The sequence below is a fragment of the Heterodontus francisci genome, chromosome 3 (genome assembly GCF_036365525.1).
Source record: "Heterodontus francisci isolate sHetFra1 chromosome 3, sHetFra1.hap1, whole genome shotgun sequence".
NCBI lineage: Eukaryota > Metazoa > Chordata > Chondrichthyes > Heterodontiformes > Heterodontidae > Heterodontus > Heterodontus francisci.
The window spans coordinates 104,678,783-104,698,201 of NC_090373.1; the positions used below are offsets into that span (position 1 = coordinate 104,678,783).

The 19,419-nt window shown below is 41.1% G+C and overlaps 1 protein-coding gene across 4 annotated transcripts in view; it reads right to left on the reverse strand.

Annotated features, from left to right (window-relative positions):
- tpd52l1 (tpd52 like 1) overlaps positions 1 to 19,419 on the reverse strand; it is a 41,357-nt gene that overhangs the window by 4,061 nt on the left and 17,877 nt on the right. For 2 of the 4 annotated variants that reach the window (XM_068025358.1, XM_068025357.1), the window contains one exon: positions 9,403 to 9,504. In XM_068025358.1, the coding sequence (XP_067881459.1) occupies positions 9,403 to 9,504 (102 nt within the window). Of the gene's footprint in view, positions 1 to 9,398; positions 9,505 to 14,812; positions 14,962 to 19,419 lie in introns of those variants that run through there. The other 2 variants (XM_068025339.1, XM_068025347.1) reach the window with 2 other exon arrangements.

Below are 19,419 nucleotides of genomic sequence, written 5' to 3' on the forward strand. Positions count from 1 at the left end.
GGGAACGGAGCTTGGAGCAGTAATTAACAGTAAGTCAAACCACATTCCAATGGTTCAAAATAATCTACTGCTTATTGAAGATGGAGCCCAAATGTTCTTAAAAAAAGAGGCACAAACTAGAGAATTTACAGATTTAGTTAAGTATATTCTAAGAACAGAACACAAATTTAACATACAATAGGAGCCCTAACTATGCTAACATACAAGATAGCAACCATAAGGTGCCCTGTTTGCAGTATGGTGTGGTTTCACCAACAGAAAGGAGATAACAACGGCCAAAAGTCATGCTGCTGTCAACCCAAACACCAATTCCTCTTTATACTGTTATTTGATTAGTTTTAGGACCACTTGCAAAGTACAATGACTGCTGTACTGAATTGATAAATCCCGGAGATCATATTGTTCAAAAATTACTGTTGCCAATATTAGTGAACAAATGCTTAATAGGTTTGAGTGAAGTTTCTCTGTCCACCATTTAGTGGAACTGTTAACCCCCATTTAAAATAATCGAAGTAATGTCTACATTACAATTGCAGACAAAGGAATGTCCTATAAATGTGTTAAAGATTTGTCTACTAGTATCATGAACAGCGATTTCTAGGCTAATACATAACAAAAAACATTTCTTATTCCCTCTCCCAGCTTAAGCACTTACTGCAGAACCTGCAGCACTAGTAAGCGGTTCCAACTTCAGTGGAGGACCAAGATAAAAGCAGTTGGACTAATCAAAGCTATATTTTCTGGTTGCTATTAATTGTTATTGTATCCATTCTAAATGGATAAGTGCCTTTTCTAACCAACTAAAAAGCTGAGTTTGGTTTAAGTGGGCTTCCAGGTCATAACTGGCAAATGGGAACCACTAGAAACCATGCATTTACTGAGCTCCTGTCTGTTAGAATTAATGAAGTATGAGTTAAGATACATTATGACTGTCGACAAATATTAATTCAGCTCTCTAACATCACTGGGCCATGTAATTCCACCAAGCCAGTTGCCTGGTTGTGTAATTTTTTTAACAAAGTAAAATTATTCCAATAAACGTGAAAACAGTGTTGAGGCAATCACAACTCTGTTTTGATTTTTAAGGGGCACTGATGTTAACAATTAAGTTTGGGGGAATAAACCTTAATACTTTACAAAGTCCAATGTAAGCAAACTGACTTTGTAATTCTCGTGCTGATCTGGTTCTACCTATCCTGATCGATAAGCATACATCTCCTTAGATCCTGCATAGGATTAACCAGATATCAATACCACCATTCACCAGTTTCTCAAATTTGAAACAAAAAATATGTTCCCAAGTCTTGGAGGAAGTTTTGAAAACACTTAGTTTCACCCCAAATCATAAAAAAGTTTACACATTTAGCTATTAGTTAATGCAGTCCAAACAAACCTTAAAGCCAACATTTAGCAATGTCTCAGCTCTGTCAACACACATTGCATTACCTCATAGCTGGAAAACTAATTGAATGCTGCACAGGGTAACTGGCACATGGAAGCATTAAGAAAAAACATTGAATGTGCTTAAGTCAATCAGTAAGTGAAGAAAATAGGCCATCATTAAAACATTCATTAAACAAAGCTACTTAATATTCAGAATACAGGCAATGACCATGTTAGTATACAAGATAATATTTTAAGCTGATACCATAGATATAAGGCCATTGGATTTGTGCTGACTGTGCTGGAGCAATCCAAAACTAATCCCACTGCCCCATACTCTTCCTATAGCCCTGTATCTTCCATTGCTTAAGCTGAGAATCATTTGTTACTCAATTTCCAGACAGAGGTAATAGTCTTTCCCTATTCACTCTTAAAACCCTTCACAATTTTAAAGCTCTACTAAATCTCTTCTTAGCCCACTGTACTCTGTGGAAATAGTCTCCTCATAACCACCTTTGTAGCCCATGTCCACTTTTAATGTCCACTGTGGTTCATTTAAAACAAAAGGCAAATTCAGTTCCGGAAGATGCTGAGCTGAATATAGTCCATGTTTAAAGTTATGCATTGGGCATGCCAACCTCCTTAAATAAGGAGACCAAAACTGTACTCTAGGTGTGGTATCACCAATTTCCTATACATACATACGAACAGACTTCCATACTTTTATACTCCATCCCAGTAAAGGTTAACATTCCATTTGCCTTCTTAATTACTCACTGTACCTGCATGCTAACTTTTGTGATTCATGCACAAAGACACCAAGATTCCACTGCACCGCAGAATTCTGTAGTCTCTCACTATTTAAATAACAATCTGCTTTTCTATTCTATTCCAAGTGGATAACCTCACATTTTCCCACATTCCACTCCATCTGCCAAATGTTTTCCCACTCACTTAACCTATCTACATCCCTTTGTAGACTCTGTGCCCTCCGCACAACTTGCTTTCCTACCTATCTTTACATCGTCAGTAAATTTAGCTATAGTATACTTGGTCCTTTATCCAAGTCATTAATATAGATCGTAAATAGTTGAGGCCCCAGCACTGATCCCTGTGGCACTCCATTAGTCACAGTTTGCCAACTTGATATGACCCATTTATCCCAAATCTCTGTTTCCTGTTAGCCAATCCTCTATCCATGCTAATATATTACCCCCAAAACCATGAACTCTTATCTTGTGTAGTAATCTTTTATGTGGCACCTTACAGAATGCCTTTTGGAAATCCAAATACACCACACCTACTTTATCCACCCTGCTTGTTACATCCTCAAAGAACTCTAATAAGTTTGTCAAACATGTTTTCCCTTTCATAAAACCATGTTGACTCTGTTTGATTATGACTTTCTAAATCTCCTGCTACAATTTCCTTAATAATGGATTCCAACATTTTCCCAATGACAGATGTTGGGCTAACTGGCCTATAGTTTTCTGCCTCCCTTCTTTCTTGAATAGAGGTGTTACATTTGCGGTTTTCTAATCCACTGGGACCTTTCCATAATCTAGGGAATTTTGCAAGATTACAATCAATGTATCCAGTATCTCTGCAGCCACTTCTTTTTAGACCCTAGGATGCAGACCATCAGGTCCAGGGGACTTGTCAGCCTTTAGTCCCATTAGTTTTCCTATTATTTTTTCTCTTGTGATGGTTTTAGGTTCCTCCCTCTCTTTTGCTCCCTGATTTTCTACTATTATTGGGATGCTTTTAGTGTCTTCAACCATGAAGACAGATACAAAATATTTGTTCAAAGTCTCTGCCATTTCGTTGTTTCCATTATTAATTCCCCAGTCTCATTCTCTAAGGGACCAATGTTTACTTTAGCTACTCTCTTCCTTTTTATATACTTGTCAAAGCTCTTATCAAAAGAATGGTTATGCAATCACATTATATGCTGAAGTTGCACCATTTCCAATATGATGCAATACTATTTAATCAGGTAAGCTACTAAACAGCAGCAAAACCATTGACTTCATAAACTTGTTTTTAACATTGTCAAGTGAATAGAATCAGATCTTTGGCTGGGCAATGGGGAAATTAATAGGATACACACAGTAACCTATTGGGCTGCACCTCCATTCTCATGATTTGTATCAGTATTTGTTCTGCTTTCCTCCTCCCTTCACCCAGTCCACTGGGCCAAACTTCCTCTAAGCTTCCTCTCGCCCCCACTCTAGTCCTGAACTCGTATCTTTCTCTAGTTTCTCTGCTATCCCCCTTCATGCCCTCTCTGAGCTCATCTTGTCCATGAGATCCATCTCCTGCTCCCTGAACCCTCTTCCCACTAAACTACTGATCCAACTTCCCTTCCTGCCTTTCATTTAAGCTGATATTGTTCATGGTTCTCTCTCCTCAGGTACTGTTCCCCTTTGCTTCTAATCCACCATCATCAACACTCTCCTCAAAAAAAAACTCTTCACCTCTTTGCTCTTGTAAACTACCACCCCATCGCCAATCTCCTTTTCCTCTCCAAAGTCCCTGAGAATGTTGTCACCTTCTAAATTCGTTGGAATTTCCACAATTCCATGTTTGAATCCCTCCAATTAGGTTTCCACCTCTGCCACAGAACTGAAACGACACAGTGGTGCAGTGGTTAGCACCGCAGCCTCACAGCTCCAGGGACCCGGGTTTGATTCTGGTTACTGCCTGTGCAGAGTTTGCAAGTTCTCCCTGTGACCGCGTGGATTTTCGCCGGGTGCTCTAGTTTCCTCCTACAGCCAAAGACTTGCAGGTTGATAGGTAAATTGGCCATTGTAAATTGTCCCTACTGTAGGTAGGTGGTAGGGAATATGGGATTACTTCAGGGTTATTATAAATGGGTGGTTGTTGGTCGGCACAGATTTGGTGGGCCGAAGGGCCTGTTTCAGTGCTGTATCTCTAAATAAAATAAATAAAATCACATATGACATCCTATGTGATTGTGACTGTGGTAAACTATTCCTCCTCGTCCTGTGTGCAGCCTTTGACACGGCTGACCCGCACCATCCTTCTCCACTGTCATCCAGTTGGGTGAGACTGCTCTCACCTGGTTCTATTCTTAACTATCCAGTTGTAGTCAGGAAATCACCTGCAATGGCTTCTCTTCCTGCTCCTACACCATTACCTCTGGTGTCCCGCTAGTATCTATCCTTGGCTGTTTCCTATTTCTCATTTGCATGCCACCCCTCAGTGACATCATTCAAAAACACAGCATTAATTCCCACATGTACACTGACATCGCCCAGCTCTACTTCACCATCACCTCTCTCAATCCCTCCACTGTCTCTAAATTGTTTGCTTGTCAAACTTCCAGCCCTGGATGAGCAGAAATTTCTTCCAGTTTAACATTGGAAGACTGAAGCCATGGCCTTTGATCCCCATCAAAAACTCCACTCCCTAGCTACCGACTTTATTCCTCTACTTTTTAAAGGGCTTGAATTTTTTAAATGTTGATGTTTGGAGAGACTTGGGTATACTCGCACAATGGACACAAAGTTAGCGTGCAGGTTCAACAAACAATTAGGAAGGCAAATGGATCGCTGGCTTTTATTGCAAGGGGATTGGAGTACAAGAATAAGGAAGTCTTGTTACAATTGAACTGGGTTTTGGTGAGACCACACCTGGAGACCACAACTGTGTGCAGTTTTGATCTCCATATCTAAGGAAGGATATACTTGCATTGGAGGCAGTACAGCGAAGGCTCACTAGATGGGTTCCTGGGACGAGAGGGTTATCCTATGATGAGAGACTGAGTAAATTGGGCCTATACTCTCTGAAATTTAGAAGAATGAGAGGTGATTTCATTGAAATGTACAAGATTCTGAAAGAGCTCGACAGGGTTGACACTGAGAGGTTGTTTCCCCAGCTGGGGAGTCTAGAACACAGTGGTACAGTCTCAGGATAAGGGATCAATCATTTAGGACAGGGATAAGGAGAAATTTCTTCACTCAGAGGGTTGTAAATCTTTGGAATTCTCTACCACTGAGGGTTGTGGAAGCTCCATCGTTGAGTATATTCAAGGCTGAGAACAATGGATTTTTGGTCTCTCAAGGAATCCAGGGATATAGGGAATCGGCGGGAAAATGGAGTTGAGGTAGAAGATCAGACATAATCATATTGAATGGCAGAAACACTCGAAGAGCCTTATGGGCTACTCCTGCTCCTATTCCTTATGTGTTCTCCAATAGCAGTTAAGTCATCTGTCATGACCAGGCATATCTAAGTATTACCACTTTTCTTTCATATACTTCTTGCTGGGTTATGCACTTCCTGAAGTCAATAGGCAACCCTCTTACAAGGTTGCACCTGTGTTGCTCTACAGCTGACAATTTGGATACGGCTGACAGAAACCTGGCAAAAATATTTTCTTCCCAAATTCCTCTTGCTCTTCCTTTCCCTCCTCCTCCTGCCGAGCAGAAGCTAGGGTGGCCTATAGCACTCTCACACAACACATGCATGAAGTTTATGTTATGAATATCAATGTTAATGATATGGAACTGAGCACATGATTCCCTGGTTTTCTCACGGGGAAAACGCTCTGCACTAAAATAAACTCTGTAAAGTAGGCAATCAGGGTGAGGTGTATTCTGGGCTGACAGGAAGTTAGTGTTTATAGGGCAACCAGTTTATTTGGAGTGTAAGAAAATTGAGGTGAAATGCTGTTGTATTCGTGGGTTGTAATGCATGGCTGGGTCCAATGGAGGTGCAGCCTTATTTGACAAGGGTATTGGGCAAATATGCAGATGATTGGTATGCAATGGATGTTTCAGAATCTCAACTGAATGTATTGTCCATTGTGGAGCAACAGTCCTTGTGCATTCAAGTCTTGTATCTCCTGGTTGAGCTGGTCCTCTCCTAGTGGTTGTCACCTTCCTTCTCCTGCCTGCTACATAGAAAAGCCCTTTTTCAGGGCAAAGCTGTGCAAAACGCAGCAGGCAAGCATCATTTTGGCCACCTTGGCTAGAGTGTATTCCATACCTGTGGTCTCACTCTAGGTCACTATTAATCCAGCCAGTGGCGACAGACTGTTTTGGCTCTGGATCTCCACGAATTAAAATGGTCAGAAAAATTGTGCAAAAAATGTACAAATGCACGCAAGGTTGGTGAAGCTCTTTGACAGCAGTGCAAAGTGGAAAAATTACCCTTTGTAGTGTTCTGCTGTGATCTTGAACTTCCTTTGAAAAGTAGACAGCAGTCTGTGAAGGGCCACAAACTAGTCTGGGAGGAAGAAAACTTTTGACAAGGTGATTGAAACAAGGCACCTACCAACAGAGTTAATTCATTTTAATTCCACGTTCCCAGTAATGAGCTATGTTCACAAGAATTGCGGTTCACAGAGTTGAAGCTACAGTGTTGTTTTCCTATCTCTAACTGTATGCCCTTCAAGCCCTGCTCCTCATGGGGAGTGTGGGATCAGTATCTTGTCCTAATTGGGAGTTAGTTGAGATTTCTCAAAGTTGACAATGATGCCAACTTCTGGAATGTTGGCTGCTCTTCTGACAAGGACATGGCAGTCATCTAAATGTGAAAGCATCCTGAGCAACAACTTTGTTTTCATTTTCTCACTCATTTAACCAACAATTGTCATCTCTTAACTATGATGGTCCAACCTTAGTCCTTCATTAGTTGACATTCTTGGCCTATCTCCTCTGACCTTGTTTAACAGTTCCACAACTTCTCCATTGCTAAAGCTACCTCCAAGAAGCATAGCTTCCTCTTTCATGTTAAACACTTTTCCACTCAACAAATGTTAACTCTCTATCAAGTGCACACCGACCTAAGACTTGAACACATGCTTATATCGGAAAGGATCTCCTCGCACGTTTCTCAGTCCTGAACAGGAAAAAGCTTATTATCTGATCCTTACCTCTAGCTTCAATCTCTCTTTCTCTCTCACTTTAGTGCACTTTGTTTTTATCCCCCTATTTTATTGATACATTTATGATGGAAGGAACCATTTAACATTGTTCAAAAGCACAGCATTGTTGCACTGCCATTTTTTGGATGCACAATAATGCATGAAAACACACACATGCAAGGGGAATGTCTACCATGCCAGTACTGTTCTGCATGAGATGAAGCCAAGTATTAAAATAATTGTTACAACAGTTTAAAAAAAAAACTGATATCTCCAAACTTTGTCATTTATTTTTACATTAGATCCATGCTTTGCTTTGTACTTGAAGATATATTATGTGGTGTTGTATTGAAAAAATGAAAGAGCTGAAAGCAGTAAACAGCTGCAAGGAAAAGCACATGAAAGAAACAATTGGATGTTCAAAATAAACACTTTAAAAGGCTTACATTAACATATCATGTCAAGAAATGTCACGGCAGATCAGAAATTATTTTTTAAGGGCTGTCACTATTGTTTTGTAATGAAAGTGCATATACCAGGGGTTTTACATGCCTTCAGGGGTAATCACAGAGCACTGTTATACTTTCACTCGTAATCTAATTACACTTTGTACATTGTATGCCACAGATCATTACTTCCTCTAGCTATCACGATTTCAGCTGCTTTGTCCAAAAACTGTTAATGACTCAAGGAACCTCCAAAAATTCTGGATACAAGAATAACTTGGAAGGGGGTCCATATATGAATCCTTTTGGAATGTTCGAATAATCATAACCACATCCTGCCAATTAGGTGTATAATGGGACTCTTTTTAAATGAGAATTTCTATTTTAAACAGTCTGGTTTGCCAGTCCTGACAGATGAAAGGAAAAAGGAGCATAATGTCAGATAAAATAACTTCCCTGAAGGTTTTGTAAATTTATCCACTAAGGAACTCTGCGCCATACAGTCTAGGGAGGTTCCAGGTTTGATTTCTGGTTTATAACAAATTGGATGATCTCAGCCAGGTGCAGCAGTTGTGATGCTACTATTGGCCTCTGTGCCAAAGGTTAAGGAGAGGAAACTTAGTACAATTTTTTATTCTTGATCAACAACCAGTAACCTTGCTGGAAATGTCCTTGCCCTTGTATGGATTCTAGGTGAAGCCAATATTATGTTCATTTGTGCTTCTTCTCCCACATTCACCATCAGAGCTTCTGTGTGAATCATGGATACAAGGATGAGTTACTCAAAGGTGTCTGGTATCTATGCAGCTGCACCTCAGTCCACACCTTCAAGAGGGGGTTGGGGTGGGGTGGAGGGGGTGGGAGAAAGCTGATGGAGTAAATTGGCGAAAATAAAATAAAATAAAAATATGGAACATTGTTCTCCTGATCAACATTCCTTATAAATCACTTCACTTCTCGCATTCCCCAGGAGCACAATGATTGGACTACTACAATGTCAGTTTGTGAAAATAAAAAAAAAAGGCTCATTACAAAAATGGTGAAAATAACACTTCAAACTTGGATTATAACATGATTCTGTACGCTAGATCGTCTTACAGAAAATAAAATCATCCAGAAAGAAATGTCAGGAAGGATTGTCCTTTCTTTTATTAAGAAGGTGGTTACTATGAATAAATTGTGGTCAACCCTTTGTATATGCACTAGCTCATTAACCAGAATGAGAATGTGGAATTGTGCATCAAACAAGCCTTACCACATTGATATCTTAAAAGACAAATCAAAATATCAAAACTGTTTTAATCTCACCTGTTTGGGAGCAGAAGTCTGAAGTAATACAAGCTACAGCAAAACAGTTAGTCAGTTGTAGATATCAAACAGCACAGATAGTACACTAAAGAATGCAGTCACTGGAATAATACATTAGTATACATGAAGGAGCCAATATATTTACAGATACCAGACTTCATTATACAGCTACCTTTGAAAGCCATACAAAAAAGCATATTATAAAGGAGGTGCTTTTTACATGGGTTCTGTACAAATTACTTAACACAAAGTTGTGATATGTAGAATGAAGGGTCTAGTGTATGTGCTACATAATCGTACTGTGAAAAGAAACTATTTGCATTCATAATTACTAAGTCAGAATTGCATTCAATTTCATTGCATTTTACTTACTTCATCTCTCCTAGTTTCTTGCTAAGCGTAGAGCTTACATTATTCAGAGCTGCTGATGCCTTCTGTCCTGTATTATTGAGAGTCTCCTGTGTTTTTTTGTATCTGTGGAAAGAAATAAAACAATTTAGGCATGAAAGAGTACCTACTGAAGGAGATGAAAGCTTAATCGTCTGTAGAATTATATTTTAATGAAGAATATAGCTTTGAATGTTACATATGAACATATGAAAAAAGACAGAAAAAGTCCAGCTGGTCCATCTCATTGAGTTGTGTGCACCTAAGTAACATGACCCTCAATCCTCCCCATCCACCAGCAGCCAATGTAATCTCCGGGAGAAGCAAAAAAAAAGTTTTTTAAAAACTAGGTCAATTCAGGGAGAAAATATTTCTGGGAAATTCCTCTCTGTCCCCCGAAAGTGATCCAAAACAAGTTCCAGGACATAACAGTGACCACAAAATATATCACCCAATATCCCTCCTATCTTTTGTATGCAACAGTATCAGCCTCCTCCAAGAACTCATCCATCTCTTTCTGAATGGTTGCTGTGAATCTGCACTCTCTGCATCAGCCAGAAACTTATTTCAAATCCAACAACTTGTTTACAGTTGTGCACTGTTATAATTCACAACTAGTTTCATTATTTAAAAGACTATTTTGTGGGTAATTATACATTACAAAATATATATTTTTAAAAATTGTGCAGTAAATAAGTCGCGGGGAGAAACCCTCAACAATTTAAACATTTTAATGAAATCAATCAAGGACCCAGAGCATTGCTGTAAGCTAATCACAAACTTACTGAGGGATCGGTTACTAAACTCAATCTACCTGCCCTTCTCTGGGTCAGTGCTTTTATAGCTCAAGTTTACTGACATTAATAAGCTCTCTCACATGAACATGTCTTGCCATTGCAACAATGATCTGCACAGGGGGAAAGGCAGTTATACTGTGTTGTGGATGAATATAAGGTCTGACTGAATATTGGATCACATTACGTCTGTATCAGCTGACTTACTATTATTAAAAAAAAGGACTGCTACCCAGCATAGTGTGAGCACCCAAAATGTTAATTTCAAGTTATAAATAGGATTGATAAACCAAAATGTTCAGAATTTGATAACTGAAACAACTGTGAACCAATGTTTGGTATTCCATTTTATCATTGTTGTATTTTGGGATTTTCAGCATTTTACCATTGAAGAGGGGCTTGGTATAATTCATATTAAAATTTACTTTTAAGTTAAAGTTTTCTTTCCAGGGTTTAGATTCACAGGTCAGCCACATGCTGAAGATTCAGATCAGATGTCAGATGAAACATTTATCCAGACAGTCTCCAACAATGGAGGTTTGTTACGGAACATCCCAGGAAAATTGCATTCTAGGGATCGGAATGCATCATCCTTCCATGCCTGCAGAAAAAAGCGGGTAAGGCCGAGGGCAGTCTACCTTAAAAGCAAGCCTTAGTCTGAATTAGTGATATGGTTGCCAAAAGCAAGTGCCACTTAGCCACTATTTGGACAGAATGGTGTATTTTTATTATTTATGGAGAAGGTCTGAGGTTAATTTGAAGTAAGGTGGGAATTGCTAGAACATTTGTTCTATATGTTCAGTTACTGACTAAAATAAAGCAGCTTAACAATTTGTATTGACCTCATCTCACTAAAATATTAACTATTCTGCTTTCCAGAAGATTGAAGCAGCACATGCAAAGTTCACAATACCCAGCTCAAAGGACAAGGGAGTAATATTATTATACATTATTGTATTACAAGATATTGGGCAAACTTGTGAGCACAAGGAATGCTTATGAGAGCAACCAGCATCCCTGAGTGAGAGAATATCAAAGGTGAATCCGAAATATGTAACAATCATTAATGATTCAAAAGCAAGATATCAGGAAGCTAACAGTAGATCTGCACAGTGCAATGACAGGATCAGCAAATTTTCATCATAGGGTATGCAGCAATCTCATTATTTTCTGGATCACAGCCCACATCAGGCATGGTCTGGTGCACTCCTACTTAATTTTTTTGCTGTTACAAGAAAGCTACATAGCCATTTTGCCAAGTGCCATTCTGCTTTAATAAAATAAAATTGGTCACATGTTGCATTTCATATTTACCTGGCTGTTTCACTGCCCCAAAAATTGATCTGTTTTCATCTTAATGTTTAATGACCCAATAAATCAACAGAAGTAGTATTTTCAAATGAACATTTCAACACTGGAATGTTTGCAGCCAATTTGATTACCAAGCTTCCAGCAAAATTGTGAAGATATTACTATTTCCCCTTTCAAAAGAAATATTCCTCTCTGCAACTTATTTAGGTTCTACCATACCAAACACATTCTCTGGGGGACTGTCATCCTGTTTCCAGGCCAATGTCAGTGGTGCCCTGTGACAGATCATGAGGAAGTGCACAACTGGTCAAGCCTTCTGATTTTTCTTCATTCCTGTGCCAAAATGTTTCACCTTTGCACCACTCCTCCTATACCAGAATGAGAGGAAGGGAAGGAAAAAAATCATCCATGTAGATTCCTGTCCTACTCCTTTGCAGTACAACAAAATTTGTCCACTGATCTACAAGTCATCAGATAGAATACTGCCATCTGCCCAGCAATGTGGAAAATTGCCAAGGTATGGCCTGTCCAGAAAAAGCGGGATAAATCCAATCTGGACAATTACTGCCCCACCAGTCTACTCCAATCATCAGCGAAGTGGTGGAACACATCAGTGACAGTGCCATCAAGTGGCATTAATCAGCAATAACCTACTCACCAATGCTCAGTTTGGGCTCCGTCTGGGCCGCTCAGCTCCAGACCTCATGACAGCCTTGGTTGGTCCAAACACAGTCAAAAGAGCTGAATTCAAGAGGTGAGGCAAGAGTGACTGCCCTTGACATCAGGCAGCATTTGACTGAGTATGGCATCAAGGAGCCCTAGCAAAATTGAAGTCAATGGGAATCAGGGGGAAAACTCTCCACTGGTTGGAGTCATACCTAGCACAAAGGAAGATGGCTGTGGTTGTTGGAGGCCAATCATCTCAGCCGCAGGGCATTTTTGCAGGAGTTCCTCAGGGTAGTGTCCTAGGCCTAACTATATTTAGCTGCTTTGTCAATTCCCTCCATCATAAGGTCAGAAGTGGGGATGGTCGCTGATGATTGCATGGTGTTCAGTACCATTCGCAACTCCTCAGATACTGAAACAGTCCTTGCCTGCATGCAGCAAGACCTGGACAGCATTCAGCCTTGGGCTGATAAATGGCAAGTTACATTTGCGCCACACAAATGTAAAGCATTGACCATCTCCAATAAGAGAGAATCTAACCATCTCCCCTTGACATTCAATGCTAATACCATCGCTGAATCCCCCATCAACATCCTGGTGGTTAATATTGACCAGAATCTTAACTGGACCATCCATATAAATAGCGTGGCTACAAGAGAAGGTCAGAGGCTGGGAATTCTGCAGCAAATAACTCACCTCCTGTCTCCACAAAGCCTGTCCGTCATCTACAAGGCACAAGTCAGGAGCGTGATGGAATACTCTCCACTGGCCTGGATGGGTGCAGCTCCAACACTCAAGAGGCTCAACACCGTCCAGGACAAAGCAGCATGCTTGATCGTCACCGCATCCACCACCTCCACCACCAGCGCTCAATGGCAGCAGTCTGTACCATCTATAAGATGCACTGCAGCAACTTGCCGAACCTCCTTCGATAGCACCTTCCAAACCTCGACCCCTACCACCTAGAAGGACAACTGCAGTAGACGCATGGGAATACCACTACCTGCAAGTTCCCATCTATAAGATGCACTGCAGCAACTTGCCGAACCTCCTTCGATAGCATCTTCCAAACCTCGACCCCTACCACCTAGAAGGACAACTGCAGTAGACGCATGGGAATACCACCACCTGCAAGTTCCCCTCCAAACCACACATCAGCCCGACTTGGAACTATAGCGCCTTTCCTTCATCGTCTCCGGGTTAAAAACCTGGAACTCCCTTCCTACAGCACTGTGGGTGTACCTACACCACATGGACTGCAGCAGTTCAAGAAGGCAGCTTATCACCACCTTCTCAAGAACAATTAGGGACAGGAAACAAATGCTGGCTTAGCCAGTGATGCTCACATCCCAAGAACGAATAAAGAAAAATCAATTTGGAAGTATTCTCCAAATCAATCATTTTTTTTTATATAGAGTACAATACTTGCAAACGTAATATACTTTTGGTATGCAAACAAAACATGAGCATTAAACAAGGATGAACATTGACCGTTCATACCGGACCTCTGCCATTGAGCTGTGGCTTGATAACCCTATAGTCAGCTCTCAACTCATATTCAAAGGCTACCATTTCATCACAGTATCTCAACATGACTTGCAATCAAGGTAACTATTCAAGTTGTCATTACTTTCAAAAATACAAAGCACTGCTTTTAAGCATTGCTGTCATCTTATCATTCATTTTGCCAAAGTTACAACTGTAACCAACCAACTTTTTTGTAAATTCTGAAATTGAAATTCAGGATATTGCATGCATTATGGACTGGGCATATTTCAGACTTCATATCCCAAAAAGGGAAGTGAGGACTACAGTGCTAATTTTGTACCCAGCTGCTGATTTGATGAAGTTCTAACCCTTACTATTCCTGTACTCATTTTGAATAAAACATTAAGGTGAAAACAGATCTCTTTTCATGGCACAGGAGAGTAAATTAGGTAAAACTAAATTGCAGCATGTGGCATTTATTTAGTTGGAGTAAAAAGACTTCAAAAATGCAGATCTTTTGCTAAAGTTGTAATTTTTTTTCTATCTACTTACTTTAGGCAAAATGAAAACAGCATAGGAAGGTAGGCTGGAGTTTTGTACGAACTACATTTATCTACCATTAGTTCTTCCAGGTTCTCTAAATATGTGTAAAACAGATTTCCTACGAAATACCAGCTCAACTCGCTCACTCTTTTTAAATAAACTATTCATTAATGAATAGGTTTCCCTACTCTGATACGAGTATAGAGCTCTGTGAATGCTGGCAACCCACTGGTACTTGTGTCTAAGTTTGAGAATAGATAACGAGCGCCTACAAAGCAACCAAGTGTGGCTCAGCCCAATTCTATCCTCACCCAATGAATACATGTGCAGTTTTCAACTTTGGTCTGTGTAGCTCAGGACCAAATGCAGTGTATTTACCCAACTAATGCCAAATGGGAGACATGTTTATTTTCATCTTTAAGATGTACTTCTTTTGAATCAGTAGAAAATTAATCAGCATCCAATATTACATTTTGTAGGAAGCAAATAAACATCTGGGTGAATCACAGCAAAGCAGTTCTGCATATAACGGCAGGAATAAAGTACACTAGGTTCAATCAAGTTGCAGAAAACTCCTTCACTCAAAAACTTACATCACAGAAGTCTGCATATCATGCCAACTTTTGCTTAAGTTGTGTTTTATTTCATTCAGTGGGGTGATGCCCATCTTCTGCTTTATTTCAACTAGATGCTTCTCCTTGGCAATCAGAACTTGTCGCAATGTAGAGATTTCATCTTCTAGCTGACATTAAAAAAGCATTTAATTCTTCATGTACACATTCTAAATAGAAATTTCAGTAGTTTATATAATGATCAAATGGTACTCACTCGCCAGACTAATGGACAACTTGTCACATTTTATTTCAGGTAAACCACTACATAAAATTATAGCGCCTCATTCCATGACAATATGAAAGGCACAATTCAACATAGGGGTGCCTCATCAGACCACTTTCCTATCCTGAGTGGCATGAAACAGGGCTATATTCTCGCACCTACACTGTTTGGGATCTTCTTCTCACTGCTGCTCTCACATGCATTCAAGTCTTCAGAAGAAGGAATTTTCCTCCACACAAAATCAGATGGCAGGTTGTTCAACTTTGCCCATTTAAGAGCGAAGACCAAGGTACGGAAGGTCCTCATCAGGGAACTCCTATTTGCTGACGATGCTGCATTAACATCCCACACAGAAGAGTGTCTGCACAGACTCATCGACAGGATTGCGGCTGCCTGCAACGAATTTGGCCTAATCATCAGCCACAAGAAAACGATCATCATGGGACAGGGCGTCAGAAATGCTCCATCAAAATCGGCGACCACACTCTGGAATTGGTTCAAGAGTACATCTACCTAGGCTCAACGATCACCAGTAACCTGTCTCTCGATGCAGAAATCAACAAGCGCGTGGGTAAGGCTGGCCGAGAGTGTGGGAAAATGTGGACCGACACGGAACACAAAAGTCCGAGTGTATCAAGCCTGTGTCCTCAGTATCTTGCTCTATGGCAGCGAGGCCTGGACAACATATGTCAGCCAAGAGCGATGTCTCAATTCATTCCATCTTCGCTGCCTCCGGAGAATCCTTGGCATCAGGTGGCAGGACCATATCTCCAACGCAGAAGTCCTCGAGGCAGCCAACATCTCCAGCATATACACCCTACTGAGCCAGCGGTGCTTGAGATGGCTTGGCCATGTGAGCCACATGGAAGATGGCAGGATCCCCAAGGACACATTGTATAGCGAGCTCGTCACTGGTATCAGACCCACCGGCCGTCCATGTCTCCATTTTAAAGACATCTGCAAATGCGACATGAAGTCCTGTGACATTGACCACAAGTCGTGGGAGTCAGTTGCCAGTGAACGCCAGAGCTGGCGGACAGCCATAAAAGCGGGGCTAAAGAGTGGCGAGTCGAAGAGACTTAGCTCTTGGCAGGAAAAAGACAGAAGCGCAAGGGGAGAGCCAACTGTGTAACATCCCCGACAACCAACTTTATCTGCAGTGCCTGTGGAAGAGTCTGTCACTCTAGAATTGGCCTTTATAGCTACTCCAGACGCTGCTTCACAAACCACTGACCACCTCCAGGCGTTTACCCATTGTCTCTCGAGACAAGAAGGCCAAAGAAGAAGAAGAAGAAGTACCTAGTGCACTCATTTTGCAAATCCATAAGTTCTAACTGCACAAACGTAGTTGCAGACCCAAGAGAAAGTTTAAGTTGCAATATTTACTTCTTTTTCCTTCTGGAAGTCAAGACAGGCCATGCAATTCCTGTAGCTGAGAAGGTAACCTGCTTCCATGTTTCTCATCAGCTGACCACTGTTCCCACTATTTAATTGGAAGAAATTTCTGCTCATCCAGTCCTGGATGCCAGACAAGCAAATTATTAATAATAATAGCAACAGTGGGAAGTCAAGAAAGGTGGCAGTGAGGTAGAGCTGCGTGTTGTCAGCATACACGTCAAAACTAACACTGTGCTTTTGGACGATGTCACCGAGGGGCAGCATGTCGATGAGATATAAGGAGGATGCCAAGGATTGATCCTCGGGGGACACAACAGGTAACGGTGCAAGAGTGGGAAGAGAAGCCAATGCAAATGATTCCCTGGTTATGATTAGTTGGATAAGAACGGAACCATGCAAGTGCAGTCCCACCCAGCTTGTCAACAGTGGAGAGTCGTTGGAGGAGTCAACGGTGTCAAAGGCTGCAGACAGGTTGAGAAGAACGAGGAGGGAAAGTTTACCTTTGTCACAGACAAAAGAAAAACAATCAAAAATGCCATAATTCCAACGATCTTAAAATTCTTCTCAGGATGTTGGGAACACTGGAAACGCTGCATTTATTACTTGTTCCTAGCTGCGCTGAGCATGTTATGGTGGGCTTTTCTTTAAACCACTGCAGTGATTGCGTCCTACAATGGTGTTAGATAAGGAATTCCAGGACACTGATCTGATCCAATGACAATGAAGAGACAGTGATAAATGTCCCATTAGATTGTTGTGTGACTTGAGGGGAACGGGTAACACGGAGGTGTTCCCATGACATTGCTGCTCTTGTCCTCAGCGGTGGAGGCAACAGGGCATGAACATGCTGTCAAAGTAACCTAGTTGACCTGCTACAGTACATCTTCTAAGTCCATACATTCTGAGGTCACTGAGCCAGACAGGGACACCAATCAAGTGAACTGCTCTGTCCTGGATAGTGTCAAGCTCCTTGACTGTTGTTGCAGCTGCAATTATCCAGATGAGTGATGAGCATTCCATCAACATGCCTGGCTTGCAGATGCTGGAGAGACTTTGAGGTATCAAAGACATGAGCCACTCATTGCAGAGTACTCCACATATTCACGTTGTAGATATGATTCAGTCAGTTAAGCTTCTGGTCAATGGTGACCCTCAAGATGACGGTGACAAAAGATTTGGAAAAGGTAGTGCTGTTGAAGGTCAGCACAAGATAGCTGGACTCTCTACCATTTGAGATGGTCATTACTTAGTACTTATATGATGCAAATGTTACCTGCCACCTGTTGGCCCAAGCCGGAATATTATCCAGATCCTGCTGTAGGATGGTACAGGCGCCTTCATTACGAGAAGAATTGCAAACAGATCAGAGTACTGTGGAATTATCTGTGAACAACGTCTCTCCTGACCATGCTTTTATAATCATCCCAGCAAAAATGAAGGAACTAAACACAAACCAGGAATCGAATCCAAGACATTGCAGATCTGTGTGACTCAGCTAATCACTGGAAGGTTGGACGGAAAACCAGTAGTGTAACAATGGGCTACCTTCAAAGAAGAGATAGTTCGGGCACAGTCAAGGTATATTCCCTTGAAGGGGAAAGGTAGGAAAAATAAATCCAGAGCTCCCTGAATGACCAAAGAGAAAGAGATGAAGAAGAAGAAGAAATAGTGTGCTTATGACAGATGTCAGGTAGATAATATGATGGAGAACTAGCTGAATACAGAGGGGAAGTGAAAAGGCAAATAAGAGAAGCAAAGAGAGAGTATGAAAAGAGACCGACAGCTAACATATAAATAGTAAAAGGGCGATAAAAGGCGGAGTAGAGCAGATTAGAGACTAATGGGGGATTTACACATGGAGGCAGGGGGAATAGCTGAGGTATTAAGCAAATATTTTGCATCTGCCGTTACCAAGGAAGAAGATGCTACCCAGGCACAAAGAGGAGATAATTAATACACTAGAGGGATTTAAAATTGATAAGGAAGTATCAGATAGGCTGTCTATATTTAAAGTTGATAAAGCACCACGGCCAGATGAAATATACCCAAGGATACTGAGGGAAGTGAGAGTGGAAATTGCAGAGGCACTGGCCATAATTGTCCAGTCTCCCTTAGACTCAGGGGTGGTGTCAGAGGACTGGAGAATTGCAAATTTTCCCCCCTTGTTCAAAAAAGGATGTAAAGATAAGCCCAGCAACTAGGCCAGTCAGTTTAACTTCAGTGGTGGGGAAACTTCGAGAAACAATAATTCAGGGCCAAATTAATAGTCACATGGACAAATGCAGGTAAATCAAGGAAAGCCAGCATGGATTCTTTTTTTTTTTAATAAGAGATACAGCACTGAAACAGGCCCTTCGGCCCACCGAGTCTGTGCCGACTATCAACCACCCATTTATACTAATCCTACACTAATCCCATATTCCTACCATATCCCCACCTGTCCCTATATCTATACTAGGGGCAATTTATAATGGCCAATTTACCCATCAACCTGCAAGTCTTTGGTGGTGGGAGGAAACCGGAGCATTCGGCGAAAACCCACGCAGACACAGGGAGAACTTGCAAACTCCACACAGGCAGTACCCAGAATTGAAACCGGGTCGCTGGAGCTGTGAGGCTGCGGTGCTAACCACTGCGCCACTGTGCCACCCACGTTAAGGCAAAATCATGTTTAACTAACTTGGAGTTTTTTGAAGAAGTAACAGAGAGGCTTGATGAGGGCAATGCTGTTGATGTGGTGTACATGGACTTCCAAAAGGCATTCGATGCGGTGCCGCACAACAAATTTGTGAACAAAATTAATGGTTCCAGGGTTGAGTAACTTCAGGTACAAAGACAGATTGGAGAAGTTGGGATTGTTTTCCTTGGAGAAGTGAAGGCTGAGAGGAGATTTGATAGAGGTATTCAAAATCATGAGGGGTCTGAACAGAGTGGATAGGGAAAAACTGTTCCCACTCATGAAAGC